The following is a 23,506-nucleotide window of genomic DNA, read 5'->3' as shown; positions in this document are numbered from 1 at the left end:
AGCCAAGCCTTGAGAGCTCAGGCTGTCTGCAGCACCATCACGGAAGAACCCCTAGAGCCAGAGTGCAGAGCCACACAGCCACAGGCGCCTGCTGGTGGCCCTGGCAGAAGCTGGAAAGCAGAACAGTAGGGAGAATTGAAGAGACAGCAGGAAAAGTGCTTTACCTTGTTTTGGTTTGTCTGGTTTTTTTGTTTGTTTTCCACAGAGGGTCTCCCTATTCCCCAGCTGGCCTGGAACTCGCTGTACAGACCAGGCTGGCCTAGATCTCACAGAAATCTGCCTGCCTCTGCCTCCCAAGAGCTGGGATTTAAAGGCGTCCGCCACCACGCCCAGCGTTTTTCTTTTTTGGTAAATTTTGTGTTGAATTTTTGTGTCTTTCGTACAGAACATCTTAATCATCTTTATACCCCTTCCCCACTGGCCCCTTCCCATAGCACCTCCCCCACACTGGATCTCATGCATTCTGTTATTTGTCTTAAGGCCTATTTAGGTTGTGTCCCCAGACGTCCCTCAGTGCAAGATCATCCACTGGGGTCTAGTCAGCCTGTCTAGAGTCCCTCCTTTAAGATCAGCACGTCCTCACCCAGCAGTGATCAGCTGACACTAGTTCTTCGGCTAAGATTGGGGCCTGCTGTTCACTTCCACAGTTCTGTGCTGGGTTTTTTTCTGCTTGAGTTTGCATGGGTCTGTGCATGCTGACACCACTGCTGTAGGTTCATATGAGTGGGGATCCCAGGAACCTGTAAGACTCTATTTCCTTATGGTCATGTACCTCCTCCCGTGGCTCTTATAATTTTTCACTCCCCCCTTCTGAAACAGTCCCTGAGCCCTGAATGGGCAGCGTTTAATATAGGAGTCCTGTCCAAGAACCCACACTCTGCAGACTCTTATTCTCTACACTTTGGCTTTTGTTTTAAATAAAAGAGGTTTATCATGGATGACAACGGTTCAAGGTCAAGGATCTGTATGTAGTTATGGCCTCCTGTGGCAGCCCAGGGCCTCAGCTTGGAGTGGTGCATATGCACTGTGTGACGTGTGCACTGTGTATGTCTGAGAGAGCACCAGAACTACAGTCCTTGACAATACTTCCAACCCGAAGAACGTTCATTCCCAGACTAAATCACAAAGACCTTTCCTCACTGGGGCCATAACATGCCATATAGACTGGGGTCACTTGTGAACACCAACTTCGTCTACTTTGAGAACTTCTGAACAGGACAGCAGCTCTGAGTCTCTCGAAGCTGTGCTACAGGGTTAAGCCCACTCAGAACTTTAAGGAGGAGACCTGACCAGAGTGTGAAGTACACCTTGTGTGCTGCCCCTGAAAGGGAGCTTGGACAGGATGCCAGTGTCTCAAGCTCCCAGCAGCATACTTTTGCTTCTTACCTCAGATACACCATGATTTACTAAGCACAAGCTAGTGACCACAGGGCAGTGACTATCTGTGATGGTGTGAATGAAAATGTCCCCCATAGGCTCCAAGTATTTGGACATTTTGTCCCCAGATGATGGCACTGTTTTGGGAGGTTTTAGAAGGTGTGGCTATCCTGGAGGAAGCATGTCACTGGGGGTGGGCTTAGAGAGTTCTTAAGCCTTGCCGGATCTCCAGTTGCTCTCTTGCTTCCTGTGCCTGCGTGATGATGGGAGAGCTTCACTTCTGCTGCTCCTGCTCCAGGCACCTCCAGCCACCTCCAGCCACCATGCCTCCCTGCCATGACAGACTGTAATTCCCCTGGAACCGTAAGTTCAAATAAACCCTTCCTTCTATAAATTGCTTGGGTCAGTGTTTCTATCACAGCAACAGAAAAGTGACTAACACACTATCCCAATGATCTGAGTCACAGCCAGTACCCTTTCCAGGCAAAGTTCCCACTATGTTTTCCTGGTTTTCTCTACAGGCAGACAGCCAAGGAGGAGCTGTGGAAAGTGGCATGTGAGACTCTCCCACGAACCCTACATGGCTTCTTGTGTGGCTGTAGGCCCCACTCACCAGCCAACGGCTCCACATGCAGCTGGGGCTCCTGAGAGTACACGTCATACTGCACGATGGGGTGGATGTGTGCAAGGATGAACCACACGGGACCCACTGAGGCCCGTAGCTGCCGTAGCGTGTATGTTCCAGGTTCCTTGGCCTACGGTCAAAACAAGGTTCCCAAGGTAAGGCTGGGTTTTCCTCTGGTCCAAATGCTGTCTGTCTCCCTGCAACCCTGTCCATGCATTCATCTTCACCCAGGCTGCTCCAAGAACTTGCTGGAACTCAACCCCTTTCTGAGCAACTGACACTTGTGGCTCAGCTTTAGCTTCCAATGAGGCAGACTCAGCATGAGGAACTGCTCACAGGCACACTACTGTGAGACGTTCAGCACTGCAAACCCCGCTGGACAAGATCAAGTTCATGCGGGGCAAAGGGGGTCCTCCCTCAGACCCTGTCCTCTCGTGACAGTGGAACACACAGGGCATCCTGCGTTAGGGCAAACAGTACAGTCCTGACACCCATATATCCACCAAACACAAACAGTTTAAAAGGGCATGCCGCCTTCAAAATCTCCTCAACAGCTGAGGGTGTCTTACTATACACAGGAAACAGCTAGGAAAATCCAATAAGCCAACTAGTTAAAAAGTTAATTGAAACCCCAAACAATTATCTTCATAAAAACTTCATTCAAGGCTGGATGTGGTAGCACACACTTAATCGCACTACTCAGGAGGCAGTGGCAGGCAGATCTCTGTGATTTGGGGACCAGCCTGGTCTACATAGTGAGTTCCAGGCCAGCCAGAGCTATCATAGTAAGACTTTGTCTCTCCCCCACAAAAAACACCAATCTCCTCCAAACAAACCAAAACAAAAAACCCATCCAATAGATGGGCATGGTGGTTCATGCCTGTCAGGAGGCTGAGGCAGGATTACTACGAGTTTGAGACCAGTCTGGGCTACACAGTGAGTTCCAGGCCAGCCTGGGATACAGTATAAGATCCTGTCTCAAAATAAAAACAAAACAAAACAACAGTAATAAATTTCATTCAAAAATCTATTAACAGTCAAAAAAACTATAAATGTAAAAGATGCTTTCTCTTGAAGGACAAAGAGAGAAAGGTGGTGAAGGGCAGAAGGCCTCACAGTGCTCAGTCTCCTGCCCCTTCTCCACCAACCTCAGAGCCATGTCCTGATCCCAGCCCAGCACGTACCTGGGTTCTGAATGCTATCTTGTTGGCTCCTGGCTGCAGAGTCACACTGTTGCACCTCAGCACATGGGCTCCGTCCTCAAGGGTCACCCCTGAGGGCGTCTCTAGAGAGGAGCCACTCTCCTGCCTCCTCAGGAGCATGTGGACATTCCTGCAAATGATGCCTGTGGTGTTCAAAGAGGTACCAGAGGGGCTCCTCTCCAGCATCTCCGACAACTCCAGGGCAGGCAGGGTATTCTGAGATGCAGGGAACAGGGAGGCCTCAGCCGGGAAGGTAATGATCCCATCAGACATCTTGTGCTTGGTCAGCCACTCAGCTGTCTTCCGGTAGTTGTTCTTCTCAATGCTGAAGTGGATGTTGATAGTAATCTGGTCCACACAGACAGGGATGGGCATCTGGCTGCATACCGTTATCTCCACAGTCAGAATGCCACCCGCGTGGACCACAGCGTTGGGAGGGTCAAAATGGAGATCCTTCAGCCGTGCAAATGAGTGCATGGGCAGCACGACCTTGTGACCTGCAAACAACACTTCCATGTTCCAAGCCTCAGTCACAGCTCCCGCTGGTGCTGGGAGGCAGGTGCTAACAGCTTAGCGAGTGTGGGTACTCAGAAGAGAGGTGGCAAGCTTCCTAACCTTCAGCCCTCCTCACACCACAAAAGCGGACTAAAAGAGACATTTAACTCTGGGAAGTTACCAAATTAACAGCACTGAAGGCAAACTTAGGAGGAACATAGGACAACTGCCTCCTCAAGTTTAAACTGGTCAGCAGTCTACTTCCCAGTCTTTTTCAAGGGATGCAAATACCTTCTGAACCTACTTACAGAAATTCACAAGTGAAGTCAAGTGTTCCACTTCCACTGTGTCCCTGGAAGTGAGTCTAGGCATTTTGCCAGACTGTGGAAACAGCGAGGGAGGCTGCTCAGTCTAAGACTGCAGCAGGGCTCTGCACACACACGCTCGCTCACCGCACCCTCTTCTGGCTTCCTTTCTACAAGTGCCTTGGCTTTGCCCAGAGAAATCCAATGCCACTGAACCACCGAGAAGCACTGGTAAGTCACTTAGTATTTAAGGGGCACTGGGGTGGGCTCGGTGGAGCAGTGTGCTTAGCATGCATGAAGTCAAGCCTGTGGGTCATACCATGCAAAAATCAACCAACCAACCAACCAAAGTCAGTCTGCCCATCAAGTAAAGCAGGCTTACCACAAGTTACTTGAAAAACAAGAGGCAGCACTTACAGAACTCATCTCATACAAAGATGCCACATACACCTCCCACACACAGCAGACAACCAGCAGAGGTGCACTAGTCTGCAAACCACAGCACCAGCCTCACGCCCTGAGAAACGCATGCAGGCAGCTCTACTGTGAAGGGAGAGGTAACCCACCTTCGCAGGCAGTGACCACACAACCAGGAACCAAAGCCAAGGGGGACGTACCACCACACACTCAACAACTGCTACAAACTGACCTGCATGTGGTGAGTGGAGCCCTCTCCAAACAATGGCTCTAGGAGATGGGTCTTTGGGAGGGGAATAGATGAGGCTGGGAGGCTCCCAAGAGCTTTCTCTCTTCTCTGGCACCACACAGGACACAGCATAATGGCAGCTATCTACCAGCTAGGAACAAGCCCTCACCAGAACCTGGCCCTGCTGCACTTGACTGTGGACCTCTAGCCTCCAGAGCTTAGAAATAAACGCCTGCTGTTTAAGCCCTGGGCCACAGTGCTTCACTATGGCAGCCTGAGCAGAGAGACTCAGTAACTATCGGGTTTTTTTTTTCCTTTTTCTTTTTTCAATCTTTTTAGTCTTTTTGAAACAGGGTCTCCCTGTAGCCCCAGCTATTCTGGAACTCACTATGTAGACCAGGCTGGTCTTGAACTCATGGAGATCTCCCTGCCTGTGCCTCCCTAGTGCTAGTGCTGGGATTAAAGGTATACACCACCATGCCCGGCTCATAGTAACTATCTTTAAAAAGGGCTCGTAGTCAATTAAACACAAGGAACAGAACTTAAAGCAGTTTAATCTTGCCATTCAAGATCAAGTGTTCTGTGTAAACACTGACCCTGATCTAAGCCTCCAGAGTTGTCTAACTTCATCTGGATGCTCCCATGAGGAGGCCCGGGGCAACTTCACACAATGAGCCAGTCTGTACGACAGTTGGCTCAAAGTGTTAGAGAACACTGAGAAACAGAGGAGATGCACACCACAGCCTCACAAGCCTCAACACACTAGGAGTAAGAAGCCAGTCACAGGAGACCCGTGTCATGTGAGGCTGTGTAAGAAGTAGAGAGATGACTGGTAGGGGATCCTAGGGTAAGTATGGGGCTTCTTCCAGGGTGATAAAATCAACCTTGTTGGTAAGTACACACATCATGTATTTACTAAAAGCCACTAAACTGTACACTTCAAATGGGTGAATTACATGATATGTGAACTCTACCTCAATAAAACTGTTGTAGTTAAAAGGAGTCAAGTGTCTTAAAAAAAAAGATACGGGAGTAAATCTTCTAAACCAAGAGAATTAAGACTTACAACCAAACATAACATGTGCACCAAGAATTAAACATTATGTGGGCCCTCAGTAGAGTACTTAAAGTACTTTGTGTGGGGCTGAGGAGCTGGCTCAGTGGTGAAAAACAGGCAGACCAGGGCTCTGGCCAGTCTAGAAACAGCAAGACCCAGATTCAGATCTTGTCCTCAAAGACAGACGGAGAAGTGACTACAGGCAACCTGATCTCAACCTCTGGCCTACACGTCCACCCACACATGCACGTACGCACACACACTTCATGTACTGGGTATGCGTACCTGTAGTATGAGGGGGCAGAGGCAGGAAGATTGTTGCAAGTTTAAGGCCAGCTTGGTCTACATTGTGAGTTTTTGACTAGCCAAGACTGCAAAGTGAGATTTTTTAATTTTTCTCTTTTTTTTGGTCTTTTTGAGACAGGGTCTCCCTGCAGTCCCAGCTGTTCTAGAACTCACTCTGTAGACCAGGCTGGCCTTGAACTCACAGAGATCCACCTGCCTCCTGAGTACTGGGATTAAAGGCGTGCGCCACCACACCCAGCAAGATCGTTTTTTTAAAAAAAAATTTTATTTATTATTTCAGGGCTGGAGAGATGGGTCAGCAGTTAAGAACATTGGTTGTTCTTGCAAAAGATCCAGGTTTGAATCCCAGCACCTACAGGGCAGCTAACAACTGTCCATAACTCCAGTGCCAGGGGATCCAACAGCCTCTTTTGTCCTCCACAGGCATTGCACAACACGGGTGCACTTACCTACCTGTAGGCAATACACACATACCCAGAAACTAAAAATAATAAATAAAAAACTATATATATATAAAAAATTTATTATTTTATGTGTATAAATGTATTGCTTGCACGTATGTAAGTGCACCCATGTCATGCAATGCCCGAAGAAATCAGAAGATGGTGTCAGATTCCTTAGAATTGGAGTTACAGATGGTTGTTAGCTGCCATGTGGGTGCTGGGATTTGAACTCTGCAAAACAGCCAGCGCTCATAACTGCTGAGCCATCTCTCCATTCCCAAGAGATCGTCTTAAAAAATAAAAATTATAGTAATTTATGGATTTTTTTTGAGACAAGTTCCCCCCTGTAGCCTCAGCTGGCTGGGAACTCATTATGTAGACCAGGCTGGACTTGATCCCATAGAGAACTGCCTGACCATGCCCTGCTGGAAATATTCTTGAGATAATCAAAGAAGTTTGAGCATGGACTCTTAGAGGTGTCAGAACCCTGTGGGCTCCTGTGAATGTTGTGGCGTACTTAGGGTGGAGCACCCTCCTGTCTGGGAGAAGCATGGTGAACTGTCTGAAGTCCTACACGTGGTTCGGAATTGGAGCACCTTTGAAGTTCAGCAAAAAGACAGACGCAAAGAAAGGCAGGCTCACAAGTGCCACAAGCCAGGCTGTGGGCACAGCTCACCCTCCTTTCTACCACCTTGAATGTGCGGTGACGCGACTGGCCACCATCTCACCTGGGTTGTCCTCTTGTTGGCTGGCAAAGCTGAGGATCTCCCGGCAGAAGTACTTCCGCTCCTCCTCCGTCAGGTGACGGTCACTAGCCAGAAGGCTGCTGGTCTGCAGGTAGCTGGAGTGGTGAGTTAAGGGCCAGGAAAGAGGACCTCACGGGAAGGACACCGAGGCAAAAAGACTTCAAAGCACGGCCCCAGGACAGCTGTCATGTTGTTTTTGTAAAAGCAGCATTAAAAACTCAGTTAGATTTGAAAGCAGCAGAGCAGACACTGTCTACACTCTACAAGATGCCTATGGAGGCAGGATTTTCCCTAATACCAGGTGCTGCTGACATACTCAGCTGTGAGCAATCTTCCTGTTTGGGACAATGGACTTAAGAATTCTTTTTTCTTTTTTTTCTAAATATTTTATTTATTATTTTTATGTGTACGAGTGTATTGCCTACATGTATATAAGTGCACCCATGTCGTGCAATGCCGTGGAGGTCAGAAGAGGGCTTCGGATTCTCCCGGAACTGAAGGACTGTTCGTAGCCACCATGTGGGTGCTGGGAATCGAACCCGGGTCCTCTGCAAGAGGCATCAGTGCTCCTAACCGCTGAGCCATCTCTCCAGCCCTTAAGGATACTTTTCAACTTGCCCAAGATGTTTTTGGCACTCTGCAAGCTGCTTCCTGGTATGTGTGACGGGCAGGGCCCAGCCCTCAGCCAGGTAATTTTTCAAAGCTCCCTGAAGATACACTTCCGCCTTCTGTGGCGACCTCTTCCTCCTTGCAAAGTCAGCAAATATAAGCTCGTTAGGGCTCACGAGGACCAGCTGTGGGACACATCATGATGCTACACGTATTTACACAGTTGTTCCCACCCCACCTGACAGAGCTCTGACACATGCCATAAAGGGCCTACCTGAGCAGTCGGCTCCTGGGACACCTCATGTGGCCCTTGGCACCTGACACTAGCATTATTCTCCTTCCTACTGAAGCTCAGGTCAGAGGAAATCAGCAGCCACTTTCTACTGACAGATGGGATGGCCACGGCTGGGAGAAGGGGAAGCTGTCCACAGTCTTCATGGTTGCCCACAGCCAAGGCATGCTGCCACACCACACGGGACCCATGCCAATGGTCAACATGGCTCAGCTATAGATCTCGGGTCATCTCTGACGGGGCAGAGGTGTGCTGGCTCCAGAGACTCAGAGGACCAAGGATTTGACAAGAAACATGTCTTACTGGATAAAACATTCCCAGGCCCAGGGAAACCATGAAGATGCTCAGGGTAAAACTAAGCCAAGTTTGCAGCACAAATTCTCCAGGGCCTACAGTGCCTCAGTGACAGTTTGGCCCCCTCATGCCCTCCCCAGAGGACGGGCTGCTGGATTCATTGGGAGCCAATACGGCCAAGTACTCCAGGGCATCCTTGGGAAGAGTCCTATCTCCACTGCTCTACTTGGCATCATGAGACTTCACCATTCCCTAATGAAATATATTCACAAATTAAGTAAATTTATTTATCATTTTTATTTTCTGTGTATGAGTGTATTGCCTGCATGTGTGTAAATGCACCCGTGTCATGCAATGCCCTCAAAAGACAGAAGGCATCAGATCCCCAGGAACTGGAGTCACGGACAGTTGTTAGCCATCGTGTGGGTGCTGGGAGTAAAACCTGGGTCCTCTGCAAGAGCAGTCGAGTGCTCTTAATCACTGAGCATCTCTCCAGCCCCACAAATTAAGTAAATTTAAACTTATCAGACTACAGTGGTTTATCAGGACTCTTTCAGTCTTCCCAACAATCTCTGTTCTAGGTGGTGGTTGTTTTTGAGACAGCATCTCCCTGTAGCTCCATCTGGCCTGGAACTCACTATGAAGACAAGCTGGTCTTGATCTCACAGACATCCACTTGCTTCTGCCTCCTGGGTGCAGGGACTACAGGTACATACCACTACACCTAGCTAACCTCTGTTTTTAAAAGGGTGCAGAATTTCCACACCTCTTCATTTACTATCTCTAGTACTGGATGGACCCCCATAGACACCCACCAAGTCCTCCAGGGTCTGGGGACCCTAACAAGGAGACATCATCACCCAGCCACTCTGTGGTCAAGCTGGATCAGGACCCCAGGTCCTATCTAGCAGGCTAACGAATCTGGGCCTCTGGATACAGCAGAGGCCACATATACTAACCTCACAGCACCTGAAAACGAAGCTTCTCCACTTCAGGAGCCACACCTGACTCCCTCCCTATACTTCCTCATGACCCTAACCCTGCTGGGTGACAGCTGGCTGTTCCAGAGAGCTTGGAGGGTCACTTAAGTATCTACAAGTCTCTTTCCCACAATGCATATCGGTCCTTTTTTCCTCTACTAAAATTGCTTTAAATACAGACTTCAAAATTTTGTTTCGAAGATGCGGATTTTCTTTTGAGAAAACACAGCCAAGTCTCTTTTCCTTTATAACTGTTAGCTCTTTGTGGTGCTTTGAAACAGAACCCTGCTGCAAGCTGGGCCTTATTTTCCCCAGCAGACTTACCACACACACTAGGAATATTTAAATTTTGACCCTCTTCTCTAGACTGAAAATGCAATGCTGGAGTGTGGCTTCTGCATCCTCCCAGCCATCCCTCCCATGTTTCCAACAAGTGTGTGATAGGCTCTAGAGAAGGCCCACACAACAAAGGGCTCCAGTTGCTGACCCTTGGGAGGTGGGCTTCAAATACTTTCTCATAACTGACTTCTTTAAAGTTACAATGTTTTATGTGTGTGTGTAATCTGACATATATGTAATTACTAAGTTCAATGAAATAAAAGCATGTCAAAGGTAAGTAACAATCATTAAGGTAATAAGCCAAAACCTTTCCATTTGGTTTCTGGAAGAAACTTAAAATGATGGCCAAATAATGGATTCCACATGTTTCCACCTACCAAGTTACATAGACTTTATAAATAAGCCCGTATGTGAATATTCTCATGCATATATATGAAACACTCAAAATGTAAAGAAGAGTTCACGATCAATTACATGTAAAATTCTGCCAGGTCTTTCCCAACCAGCTTGGCAGATCGAATTCTCCCAATACTCGTGTACATCTCAATAGTGGCGTGGGACAAGTCCTGTGGAAAAGTAGAAAGCAAAATCATATACTTGAAAGTTTTTAAAGAATTACTTTTAATTTTGTGGGGGGAGGGTATGTACATGTTTATGCAGTATTAGCAGAGGCCAGAGGCATCAGCTCTCCTATGTGAAGCTGGAGTTACACTTGACTGTGAACTACCAGACAAGGGTTTTGGGAACTGAACCTGGGTCCTCCGCAAGAGCAGTAAGTGCTCTTAACCACTGAACCACCTCTCCAGCCCTGTACTTGAAGTTTTTGTTTTATTTTAAGACAGAATCTCCCTGTAGTCCCAGCTGGCCTGGAACTTGTTACATAAACCAGGCTGTCCTCGATCTCACATAGATATGCCTGCCTCTGCCCCTGCTAGGATTAAAGGTGTGTGCCGCCCCCACTCCCTGCTAATTTAAACCTTTTAAAATCAAGCAGATAGTTCTGCCCAAGCACAAATGGGCAATCTGGGCAAAAGTATTCATCATGTGCTCTTATCCAACAGTTTCTACTTACTGAAGAGGCAAACCCATGAATGAAACTCTAAGTATTCCTCATTCCATTTGTGCCTAATTATGGTCATGGTCCCAGGGGCACTGATGAACACGTGACGAACAATTACCCAGAGTTTTATACACAGCTCCCTTGGGCATCAAAGGAACTACTAAGGCCAACCAAAGGGGGAGGGGGGTCTCAAGTATCATCAGTTCATCCAGTTCAGAAGGCCACATGGAAGAGCAAAGTCAGATGGACTGAGTGGCCCTATGGGCAGACTGGGACCCTTGCCATCCTTACCAAGTAGTGCTTTTCAAAGGCTTCCACCGATGACAGAGCTTCCTGGAGTTTCTTATAAGGACTCTGAGCTGTGTTGGCTGAAACACAAAGGAAGTACACACCCTTATCCAGCAGCAGCACGGACAGTATGTGCGCTTACAATTGCTTTCAAACCGCAGGGAGATGACCTCACTTCACTCTTGCGGAAATCGCAAACGCAGCAGTGGAACTGGCATTTTGATGGTTAATTGTTTCCAACTGTTATATTCACAGAACAGCCCATACCCTTCCCGGAACGCTGCTCTCAGAACTTTGAGACCAGACACCTGAGAAGCATGCAGCACAAACATCCAGCAGGCCACAGCCTGTGAACAGTGCTGCTCTCGGTACACGGTGTCCTTGCCGCGCTCTAGTGCGATCATACCTGTTTCAGGTCGCTCAGCTCCCAAACCTGCCAAAAGATCAACGGTCCTGTTGAGATCTTCTGAGTTGGGGCCTTTTTCTGATGCAAGTCCACACAGGTACCCTAAGGACTTTAGCTGTTGAGGTAAACCCCAATTTCAATTCATTTGCCATAAAGTTAGCAGGTGACCCACAAATCCAAGTACATTCTGGAAGAAACTCAGCTTTCTCATCTAGATGACTCCTGTCTGCATTAACACCATCTCACGAACTGCTGGACTTGCCCCTTCTCCAGGATGGTCCCAGGGCAACCTGTGCTCCACACTCTCCCCGTCTCTGCTCCCTGTGCCCCGTGCCCTACCCCAGCACCCACCCACCACATGCTGGCCCATACCTGCATTTCTACAGCCTGCTGCCCACTAAGCCTTCATACCTGTCCATCCCCGACAGAGGCACTGTCTGTCTGCCAAATAAGCAAGCAAGCATAAGAAACTGTGCCTCTGTGGCTGCGACACAAGGTAAGGATGTGTGTCTCTATTCTGCCAGCTACACAAGCTAGATTTCTCTAAATACATGCACCTGCTACTCTGGCAGCTGCAGAGACAACACGAGCACTCTGTGCCCAGCAGCAGCACCTTTTCTGTGGCGTAGCTCCACAGTCCCACCATGTGGGCGATGTTAGAGTCTATCTGCGCCCGATCACAGCAACCTTCTATCCTCTGCAACACCTCCAGACAGCTCAGAAACACCCAGCAGTCCAGAGCACCAGGAGGGACGGAGACCTGTGAGGGCACAATGCAGGCACGTGAGGACGCTGCTCCAAGTGCAAAGCTACGTGTCCACAGCTTTCAGCCCTCAGCAGATGCCCAGTGTGAGAGGGCCATGACCCAAAAAGTTACAGGCTCATCAGGGAGACAGGAGCGACCTGCGTACAAACATGTCCTTGGGCTGCGTGTCTGAATACTGAATGACTCAGCAGGTATACAATTTTCAGTTACACAACTTAAAACCTTGAAAGACTGACTAATATCACCTAGTTCAGCATGAGAACTGGCTATGCCTTTCTCAGAAAGGACATTAGTGTTCAATGACATTCAACAGTGACAGCTGATGCACACACATGATCAAGGTACTGTGAGTGTAAAAGAATCCCACGGCCTAGAAGACGCACACGAGAACATTCATGATGAACTTCATCCAACGTCAGCATGTGCTTAAAAAACAATCCCAGGGGAAGCGGGCAGAGAAACAACATTTCGTCAGACGAATGCGAGGAGAGACCATACCGGAGCCGGCGGCAGCAGGGTACAGGTAAGACTGGTGACGTGCATGGTGGCACTAACATCAGAACCTACAGGGCCACAGCTGCACTCCAAACTCCTAGTCAGTGTCAAGGGCCCCTGGAAACCAAAGCCACCCACAGACAGCAGCAAACTGACCGAGAGACCTTACCACAACAGGAAAGGGGCCCAATAGGGGACAGATGATTCTTCGTGCCTCTGTTTTGTAAAGAGCAAACACCACTCTGTTAAGTTTGAACAACAGCAGCAGCAGCAGCAATAGCCTTTTCTAAGGAAAAACCACACAGGCAACACGTCCCTACACCAACATATGCCTAACAGCAAAGACATGGACACCTCCTCAAACATGCTGCCTGTGGGAACCTCGCTGCCTTCCCCGAGGCTTTGTGTGGCTCCGCATCCGTCAGTGGCGGCGCGGCTCTTTGGGGGCCTGTGCTGCAGAGCCTGCTGTCCCTGCTGTCCCTGTCCTACTCTTATTCTGCCTTGAGCTCTCACTGTCAAAATAAGGCATGCTCTATTTACAGACAAGGGGTCCTCCACCACTCATCAAAGAAGCTTCTTTCTGCAGCTGATGAAGACCGTTACAGAGTTCCACAGCTGGTCAAATGCACAGAATAAGTGTCTAAGAAATGCCCAGCCCTAACTGACACAATCACAATGCAACCTCTATACTTAAGGCTCAGGGAACATGGTGGAACAGGGGGTAGAGAAAATACTGATATATCTCTCAACTCTCACCAGTGAAGCTTTCACATGCAACAGATGACAAACCCAGAAAGCCACAACTGGCCAAAGTGTAGAGAATACAAGACTGCAGAGTACATGTCCCTGGACAGGACTCCTAAATTAACCCTCAGCTACTCAGGACTCAGGGACCGCTGTGGAAGAGGAGGCAGAAAGCATGTAAGAGCCAGGGTGGTGGATGACCACAGGGAAAAAGTTTTCCAGACTGCTGGGAAGTTACTCATATGAGCTCTCAGCACTGGTAACAGCATGCACAAGACCCAAGCAAGCTTAAATGAGACAAAATCCCAGCACTGAAGTGGGGAAATGGGGGGCTGGAGAGATGGTTCAATGGTTAAGAGCACTGGCTACTCTTACAAAGGCTAGGGGAGGCAAACCCTCAGCGTTCAGTAAAAGCCCTAAAAGCATGTTTCCCTGACCTGGGAATGACACCTGTAAAACTGTATAAAGATGCAGATGAGTGCCAGGGTGGCACACCGATGAGGCAGCAGGGCCTCTAGACAGCTCAACATGCAGAAAGGACACAGTAAAGTTCAGCTGCCATGTCTTATAAATAACAACAGACCTGAGGTGCAGTGCAGTGACTAAACATGGGCTTAGCATGTGCAGGCACCCTAGCCCCCCCCTCCCCCGCCAAAAAAAGAAAGAAAACCAAGAGGTAAGGATATCATTCCAGGGCCAGGTGTGGAGGTGCATGTCCAATACTAGGGAGGCAGAAGCATGCAGGTCTCTGTGAGTTTGAGACCAGCCTGGTCTACACAGAGAGCTCCAGGTCAGTCAGGACTACACAGTATGAAGGAATCAGCACAGACAGTTCTTAGAGGGAGGTTTATAGCCAGGAGTCCTAGATTCAAAACTCAAAGCAGGCTAGGGGTCTGGCCAGCACAGCGTGCTTAAGGCTCTGGTTTAATTCTCAGTACCAGGTCACCCGGGTCAGCTCACCCAGCCCTGTCTTAGAGCTGAAGTTTCAGACCAGCCTTCCAGCACAGACATGAAAATAGGAAATAATCCACCAGAAAACCAAGCCAGACACAGGGAGTCTGTTTGAGAGTGGGAGCAAATGTGCAGAAAAATTAAATGATTTTGAGTTTTTAAATTTTTAAATCTTTCCACAAAAACTTAACTTAGGCTATCACAGGGGGCTAGAGAGATGGCTCAGTGGTTAAGGGCACTGGCTGCTCTTGCTGAGGACCTGGGTTTGGCTCCCGGCACCCACATGGCTGCTAACAACCATCAGTAACTCCAGTTCCAGGGGGTCCAACGCTCTCTTCTGACCTCTGTGGGCAACGTACAACATGGCTGCACTTAACATGCAGGCAATACCCATAAAATAAAAGTAATAAAATTAAAAAAAAAACAACAGGCTATCACAACCCTATGGGGAGGGGGGGGAGAGAGAGAGAGAGAGAGAGAACCCTACAGAAAGAGGTTACCCAAGTACCCAAGACACGAAAGGACACATCTCTCTGAGGCCTTCACCCCTGAAGGAGGTGAGCTCCCAAGGGCACATGTGGCTAGAGCTCACAGCAGGAAGGGTTGCTGCGGGCACTGTGCAAGGCTGCCCTTAACCCTGTCACCCCCCATGACTGCTCTATGGCTGCCCTTAACCCTGTCACCCCCCATGACTGCTCTATGAATGGAGAGGACATCCAGGTGACAGTGGATATCTGTTTCCACCTCAAGGAACATGGAACCTAAAGGGGAAAGTAAGCGATTCCAGTCTCAGGAGCAAGGGGCAGATCAGGCCTGGACACTGACCACCTGGAGTGTAGCCCACCTTCCTGGCCGCTGCCCTGCTGACTCAATTCCCACAGAAGAACCCTACTGGCTAGGCAGGCTAGAGCATTAGCAGAGAGAGCACACGTCCCTGAACTGAGCTCCATCTGCACACATTCCCTGAATAGAGGTCAAGTGTGCTAAGGGGACACTTATTGGAAGAGCCAAGGGAACAGAATATGGATGGGATGCCAGGGTGCTGGATCCAGCTGCATGCAGTCAAAGAGAACAGGGCCAGGAAGTGGGCTACTATAAGAAAAGACTGAGCAGAAGCACACCAGGGAGGCACAGCCTTGCCTGAACTCTAGCATGCAACTTTAGACAACTCCTCCCAGATGAGCACATTACCCTTAAAAACTGCGAAGATTAGCCAGGCGTGGTGGCGTGTGCCTGTAGTCCCAGCACTCTGGAGGCAGAGGCAGGTGGATCTCTGAGTTCAAGGCCAGCCTGGTCTACATAGTGAGTTCCAGGACAGCTGGGGCTACAGAGACCCTGCTTCAAAAAAAAAAAAAAAAAAACTGCAAAGATATGCAAAAACATGATTCAAAGCAGGGGTCAGTGTTCATTCAAGGAAAGGTCAACCTCACCCAGCACTGGGTGGGCAGGGGAATCAAAGCACCTAAAACAACACAAAGCAGTCAACGTGCCTTCAGTGGACTCCGCTCCCCTTCCCCCTGCAACCCTGAACCCTCCATACACCCTCCCAAGAAGAAAGGAGCCGGCACATCACTAACTTCTCAGCTTTCTCCAGTCCACAGTGACGCCTGACCTCCTCTGACAAGGGCCAGAGGCACTGCTCACCTCAGGAGACCAGCTAGGAGAGAAGACGTCACCCACACAACCTCTTCTGCAACCACTCGTCTGATCTGCCACACATAAACAACAGGGGCCACGGCCGTCAGAAGGGGAGCTGCGGGCCCAGGACACCGGAGGCCGTGGTAGGCTTGTCAGAGCCTTTCCACTTTCCTGCCCTGTTCTGCTGGGGAAGCCACAGCCTCCACCAGTGGCTCTTCACCTCCAGCTTCCAGAATGCCTGGAGGAAAGCAGGGCAGAAGGATGTGGCTGTGGGCATCTGGTTCCCTCCAGCAGAGCTACCTGGAGACAGGGGTACAATCATTGTGCCGTGACAGCCCCTCCTGGGCACCTGGCTCTGTGTGCGCAGGCCACTGCCTGGCTCTGGGAGGTCTCTGCAGATCAGTAGCCACAGAACTATAGTATAATGCACTGAAACCATTTGAAGAAGATTCTTGTTTTTATTGTTTTGGTTTTTTGTCTTTTTGAGACAGGGTCTCCCTGTAGCCCCAGCTGTCCTGGAACTCACCATGTAGACCATGCTGGCCTTGAACTCACAAAGATCTGCCTGACTCTGCCTCCCGAGTGCTGGGATTAAAGGCGTGTGCCACCATGCCCGGCTTGAGGAGGATTCTTTAATCCTAGGGTTGGTGACAAAGCTGGGCCCACACCCAGGGTCTGGTTTACACCATCGTCTCTGGACCCCTACACCTACCCCCAACTGGATAACAGCTCTTTAGAAGATTCTGATTTCAAACTCTAACACACACCCCAATTTTATCCTTCCAGGCAACTACTACAACAAAATCTAAATCAGATGAACAATCTGCACAGTCAGAGCCCTATTCCAGTGATGAACAGTGTTCACAGTCCGTCCCTAGTCTAAGCAAAGCAGACTCTCCATCTGTGCCATTACAGGTGCCCAGGAGAATCGTGTTTTGTGGTGAAGAATGAGTTCTCTTTATTTACATATTTAAGGTAAGAATAATTTGATAAAAATTCTTGAGTTTGTGAGTCAAGGCTAGTCTCCAAGCTCTGAAGTCAGAACTTCCCCTCTAGAGAGTAACTAAAACAACTTGGTGGGTGAGAATGTTTCCTGTGCAAGCATGAGGACCTCAATTCAAATCCCCAACATCCTCGTGAAAAGCCAAGCACGCAAAACCAGGTGTGGTGGCATGCACCTTTAGTCCCAGCACTCAGGAAGCAGAGGCAGGTGGATCTCTGTGAGTTTGAGGGCAGCCTGGTCTACACGGTGAGTTCTAGACCAGCCTGGTCTACATAGTGAGACCCTGTCTCAGAAGACCAAATGAAATAAAACCAAGTACGGCTGCACATAGTGTGGCCTCAGCAATGGGGGGGAGATGGGCGGGTCCTGGGAGCTCACCCGCCGGCCCAGCCCACATGGTGAGTTTCCAGTTCAGAGGGGCCTGTCTTGAAGGAACAAGGGGACAGTGGTAGAGGAGGACACCATGGCTCTCTGGCCTCCAAAGGCATGCACCTACACCACAAGCATGTACCCCAAGACACACACACACCCCCACACAAAATTAAACCTCAGGATTATCTCAGTGCTTCTGAAATAATCTTAAGAGATTTAGTCTTTCTGTAAGAAACAGTATATTTTAAAGTGAAATGGAGATCTTCTTTAAAGGTTAAAAGCTCATTCAATTTTATGTCTTACAGGGTTTATACTGAGTTCAATGTTGTATAACTGTACGTATTCAACTGTGAACCTAAAAATTTACAGCCACTTTTGAAAGAGATGCATCTTTGCTCTGGAAACTTTTATTGAGTATGTTAAAGCTGTAACGAAACGCTTCTTCTAATCATGTGGTTATTAAATAAATAATTAAAAAAAAAAAGATTATTTCAGGACCGGGCATGGTGGCATACGCCTTTAGTCCCAGCACTCGGGAGGCAGAGGCAGGCGGATCTCTGAGTTCCAGGCCAGCGGGGTTACAGGGAGACCCTGTCTCAAAAAGATCAAAAAAAAAAAAAAAAAAAAAAAAAAAAAAAAAAGTACACGTTGGGCCTGTTATTTAGTATTGTAGGGTATACAAAATGTTACTATACTATCAAGCATTATCTTACCAAAGTTTTAGCTAATGGAACAAATTTACAGCTGTGACTTGAATCTGAACTGCCCCTCCCCGAGGCTCATGTCTGAACTATTCTCCAGCTGGTGGTGCTGAGAGGTTGTGGCACCTTCAAGAGAAGGTGGAGTAGGTCAATGGGAAGACTCTTGAAGGCTACAGTCTGCCCTTGGCTCTGGTTTGCCCTCTGCTTCCTGGTCCTCCCCGTGAGGAGCCTCCACCCCACTCTCTCACCATCATGATGGACTGAAACCCTCTGAAGCCAAGAGCCAAAAGAAATACTTTTCTAAGCTGTTTCCATCAAGTGTGGTCACAGCAATGCTCAAGTGACTAACACGATGCTCTTCACACCTGCTATCAAGGGAGCCTCATGACTGTGCCCTGGGAACCTTGTGGCTTGTCACAGGATGACATCCCCCCGGATGCGAATGGTGAGGGTTTTATATCAGCATTCTACGGCTCTGGGTAAGGCATCTACCCACTCTGGAGGTCTCAGTTGGAAATGGAGCTGCGGAATTAGCATTCTGCATATACACATGTGAATGTCCTGGGTGAAGAGGTCACAGGAACACCTTATCACTAGTGCACATGGACTCTCAGCAATGAACACACCCGCTGCCCCTAGGTGGATTCTTCTATCACCAAAGATAAGCAATTCAAAGCTCCTTTCACTCACTGGCTTCCCTACACACACATAAGGGTACCACGCACGCACGCACGCACGCACGCACACAAGCACTCACTCATCTTACATTAACCTTAGTGCCACTCAACAATGAACAACACTGGCCATGTGTTGTTCACACTGCCAACTGTGCACAGAAGCAGGCATGTGAGAAGCATACGGAAGTGCAACAAGCACCCGTGTGCCACCCTGGTGTCTCTCGGTACATAACTGGTAAACACTGTGACCAACTGTGTATGAGAAGTACACAGGGAAACTAAGAGGACTGACCTGGGCCAATGTGAACGCTATCACATGGAGAGGAAAAATTCCTTTCTGAGAGTTAATCAATGGAAAAGGCAGCTAAGCAAAGAACACTAAAAATCAAGAACATTTAGAAAACACAGTTTGCCCTAAGCACAGGAAGTCTGCAAGGGATACTGAGTCCTGAGCTTCCTGTGTGTTCCACCAGGAGAGGGCTGGTGGGGAGGGGAGCCGACTCACTTCCAAGAGCTTCAGCTCCTGCACGCAGCTGTGCAGCAGCTCCAGTGCCCGCTGAGCCACCTCCCAGGGCCGCTGCAGGAAGAGCAGCAGGGTGCACTGGCGTGAGAACAGGTAGCTTCGCAGGTCCAGCAGCGTGGCTTCTTGCTTCTGGATCAGCTCCCGCTTCTCCATGTCTATGGGTTTGCGGAGTACCAATCCATTCCAGCTCTTCACCGGCTGGCAGAAAAAAGTCAGCCAGTTGGCACCATCTAAACAAACACACATCATGAAGGATGCTGACCACAGGCACCTCACCTGACTGAGGTTCATGCTCAGGACCTCAGCCTCCTGGAGGAGCAGGCAGCTTCGCAACCAGCTACCGCTGGTCCATAGCCTCACCTGTTGGCTACTGCCTTGGGGTTGGGGTGGTTTCCATAAGCTCACCCCCGCTCAAGTCCTGATACTGATGGCTGAGCACAGAGCCCTACAACCTAGGCACAGTGCACAGCATCCACCCTGACACCGACACTGGAACTGGGGACACCTCGGCCCTCAGAGGACTCAGAAGGCTCTGGGCTGCACTGTGTCCAGGCTGCCCCCCTCAGCTAAGGCAGGAGCAGCCTCCCACCTGACCATCCTGGTCTCCTCACTCGCCTCCTAGCTTCCCACCAGCTTCCCGAGCAGAGGTTCTAGAGAACAGGACAGAGGAACAGGCAGGAGGGGGCAGCAGCCAGAGGAAAGGCACTTCTTGTCAACATTTCAACCAGGTCCTCAATTCTAAGTCACAGCCTTGAGACTAAATATGATCTTAAAACAAATGTTGGAATCTACAATAAAAAAGACATCTAATTCGTATAAAAACATCCAACCTTCTTCTACTCCAACAGACGTGCTGGAGCCACTTCATGCTTGTTTCTACGAGGAAGTGTCCTAACCTGGGGACCGACACACTGAGCATGTGGCGTGCACCACCACAGCTTGTAGCATCCCTCAGAGCTGTGGCTGTCGTGGTGGGGCAGCACCCAGGTAAGTGCCTCACAGACTGGTTTCCACAGTCATTGCCATGTTCCATTCAGGCCTCTGGGCAGATGCCATCTTCAGGGTGGGGTGGGGGCCACCCAGCTGGCTAAGCTAAAGGCCCCTTCCCCATGTCCCTGCCCATGGCCTACAGCTACTGTTATGCACATGAAGCTAGGCTCATTCGGTCCTCGAGGGATGTCATGAGGGCCGGATTCTCTTTGCTGCTAACTACACCTAGAGTCATGCCTGGCATGGATGGGCACTGTGCACAGGTCCTGAGCCATCCTTTCATTCAGCTATAAAACTTGGCCTGGACTTATCCTTAGACTCTATAAACTGCCCCACATTTATTTCTAAATCGAAGAAAAACAAAGAAATTCTATGAAATGTAAAATATTATATTCAAGAGATGTATACGTTAAATATGGATATGCAACAAAAATACAAGAAATAATTTTACCTTTTCCAATTCTTTTTAAAACTTTTTTATTTTTAAAATTTATTTTTATTATTTTATGTGTATGAGTGTATTGTCCGCACGTGTATAAGTGCACCCATGTCATGCAATGCCCCACAGAAGTCAGAAGAGGGAGTGAGATCACCGGGAACTGGAGTTACGGTCAGTTGTTAGTCGCTATGTGGGTGCTGGGATTCAAACCCAGGTCCTCTATAAGAACAGCCAGTGCTCTTAACCACTGATCCATCTCTCCAGTCTGGCTTTTCCAAGTCAAAATTTAATTAGTAAATGCTTTCTTTTGGTTATAGGTTGATATCCCAATCTTAGTCAAGTAAGATAGGCAAACTACTTCATAAAGATTGGTTTCAGCTGGGTGGGGGGGGCACATCTGTAATCCCAGCATACTTATAGTCCCAGCTCTTGGGAGGCAGAGGCAGGCAAATCTCTGTGAGATGAAGCCCAGCCTGGTCTATATAGTGAATTCCAGGTTAGCTGGGGCTACAGGGAGACCCTGCCTCAAAAAAAAACCCAAAAACAACAACAACAAAAAAAAAAACCAAAAAGGATTGGTCTGGAACAGGGGTCAGTTAGTAACACTTTGGGACCTGTCTCAGAACTGGGACAGTCTGAGGTTCTTAACTGGGGTACAGTCCTCAGACATCACTGCCTCCTTTAGACACAGTGACACAGTTCTCAGAAACATGTTCAGCACAGCACTGTGTGAGGCACCCAGGAGGAAACAGCCCAAATGCCCAGCACCAGGAAGTACTGAGCAAATTCTTGAGAGGTAGCTGAAATGCAGTGCATCTGTTACAAAGATAGCCTGACTCTGCATGTGGGAGAGACGCTAAGACTAAGTGTTACTAAGAAAGAAACAAGAATGTCTCAGTAAGGTCTGGGGGGTGGCTCAGTGGTCAAGAGCACTTGCCACTCTTCCAGAGGACCCAAGTTCAATTCCCAGCACCCACACTGGGCAGTTCACAGTCTCCTGTAATTCCAGCTCCAGGGGACCCAACACCCTCTTCTGAACTCCACAGGTACCCATTCACACATGCACACACACATATACACACTCATAAATGAAAATTAAATCTGAAAAAAATGCCAATAATATGATGGCATTCTACACCAGTGAAAACAGGAAGTGTTTGTGTGTACGTTTGTGTGTGTGCTCATGTGTGTGCAGGTGCATGACTATGTATGTGCACATGAACATGGAGGCCAGAGGTCAACAGTGGGTGTCTTCCTCAACTGCTCTCTACCTTAGTTTTGAGACCGGGTCTCCACTGAACTTGACGCTTGCTGACTGGGTAGACTGGCTGGCCAGTGAGCCCTAGGGATCTGCCAGGCTCCACCCTCTCAAAGGTAGGACTACAAGCATGTGCCACCATGCCCAGCCTTCAGGTAAGCAATGGGGATTCAACTCAGGTCCTCACATTTGCCTCAAAGGTGCAAACTGCTCCAGGGCAAGCACTTTACCATGGAGTCACCTCCCCAGCCTTCAACTGATTCTTCATTTATAAGCTCATTGTACAAATTTTGCAATTTTAAAAAAAGAATTTTTTAAAAATATTTTATTTATTGTTTTTATGTGTATGAGAGTTATGTCTGCATGTAAGTAAGTGCACCTGTGTTGTGCAATGCCTGTGGAGGACAGAAGAGGCCGTCAAATCCCCTGGAACTGGAGTTACAGTTGTTAGCTGCCATGTGGGTGCCAGGATTTGAATCCATTTGCAAGAACAGCCAGTATTCTTAACTGCTGAGCCATCTCTCCAGCCTCCCTTCCACCAATCTTATAATGACCTTCCTTTAATATTTTTTTTCTGCTGAGCATCGTGGTGCATGCTTTTAATACCAGCACCTGGGAAGCAGAGGCAGGTAGATCACTGTGAGATCGAGGCCAGCCTGGTCCAAGACAAGCTTGGACTACGAGAGACCGTATCTCAAAAACAATTTTTTTTTTTGTCTTTTTGAAGCAGGGTCTCCCTGTAGCCCCGGCTATCTTGGAACTCACTGTGTAGACCAGGCTGGCCTTGAACTCACAGCAATCTGCCTGCCTCTGCCTCCTAAGTGCTGGGATTGGAAGCATGGTCCACCATGCCTGGTACATTGTTTTTTGTTGCTTCTCTTCTCCCCTCTTCTCATCCTCCCTTTCCTTGTGCCCTCCCACCCCAGGAGCCTCCTCTGCTTTCATGTGCAGGTATCACCTCCCCCATCATGGTCTCTCATATCTAGTTTCATATCTATACCTACTTTAAAAAATATTTTGTTATTTTTATGTGAACGAGTGTATTGCTTACATGTGTGTAAGTGCACCCATGTCATGCAATGCCCGTGGAGGTCAGAAGAAGGCGTCGGATTCCCCTGGAGCTGGAGTTATAGATGACTGTTAGCTGCCATGTGGATGCTGGGAATCGAACCCAGGTCCTCTGCAAGAGCAGTCAGTGCTCTTAACTGCTGAGCCATCTCTCCAGCCCCTCTATATCTACTCTTATACCCCTTTATTTACATACATCCAAATAAAGGATCCTCATTTGTGAGAGAACATGCATACAGTTTTGTTTTTCTGAGTCTGGGTCTCCTCACTTAATCCAATACTTTCCAGATCCATTCATTTTCATGCAAATTTTTTAATTTCATTTTTCATTGTAGCTGAATAAAATTCCACTGTGTATGTATGCCAAGTTTATTTTCTTTTTTCTTTTTAAAGGGTTTTTTTGACTTTTTA

At 48.5% G+C, this 23,506-nt stretch overlaps 1 protein-coding gene across 1 annotated transcript in view; it reads right to left on the bottom strand.

The window, feature by feature from the left end:
* Trappc10 (trafficking protein particle complex 10) overlaps nucleotides 1-23,506 on the bottom strand; it is a 103,250-nt gene that overhangs the window by 16,415 nt on the left and 63,329 nt on the right. The window contains exons 7-15 of the mRNA XM_008827390.3: nucleotides 19,323-19,570; nucleotides 12,084-12,230; nucleotides 11,471-11,585; nucleotides 11,068-11,144; nucleotides 10,191-10,282; nucleotides 7,809-7,949; nucleotides 7,185-7,297; nucleotides 3,187-3,701; nucleotides 1,991-2,132 (exon numbers count right to left, since the gene is read on the bottom strand). Coding sequence (XP_008825612.1) covers nucleotides 1,991-2,132; nucleotides 3,187-3,701; nucleotides 7,185-7,297; nucleotides 7,809-7,949; nucleotides 10,191-10,282; nucleotides 11,068-11,144; nucleotides 11,471-11,585; nucleotides 12,084-12,230; nucleotides 19,323-19,570 — 1,590 coding nt within the window. The remainder of the gene's footprint in view (nucleotides 1-1,990; nucleotides 2,133-3,186; nucleotides 3,702-7,184; nucleotides 7,298-7,808; nucleotides 7,950-10,190; nucleotides 10,283-11,067; nucleotides 11,145-11,470; nucleotides 11,586-12,083; nucleotides 12,231-19,322; nucleotides 19,571-23,506) is intronic.

The sequence above is a fragment of the Nannospalax galili genome, unplaced genomic scaffold (genome assembly GCF_000622305.1).
Source record: "Nannospalax galili isolate Female #2095 unplaced genomic scaffold, S.galili_v1.0 scaffold652, whole genome shotgun sequence".
NCBI lineage: Eukaryota > Metazoa > Chordata > Mammalia > Rodentia > Spalacidae > Nannospalax > Nannospalax galili.
Note: the sequence above shows the minus strand (reverse complement) of the source record. Positions and strands in the feature narration are given on the sequence as shown.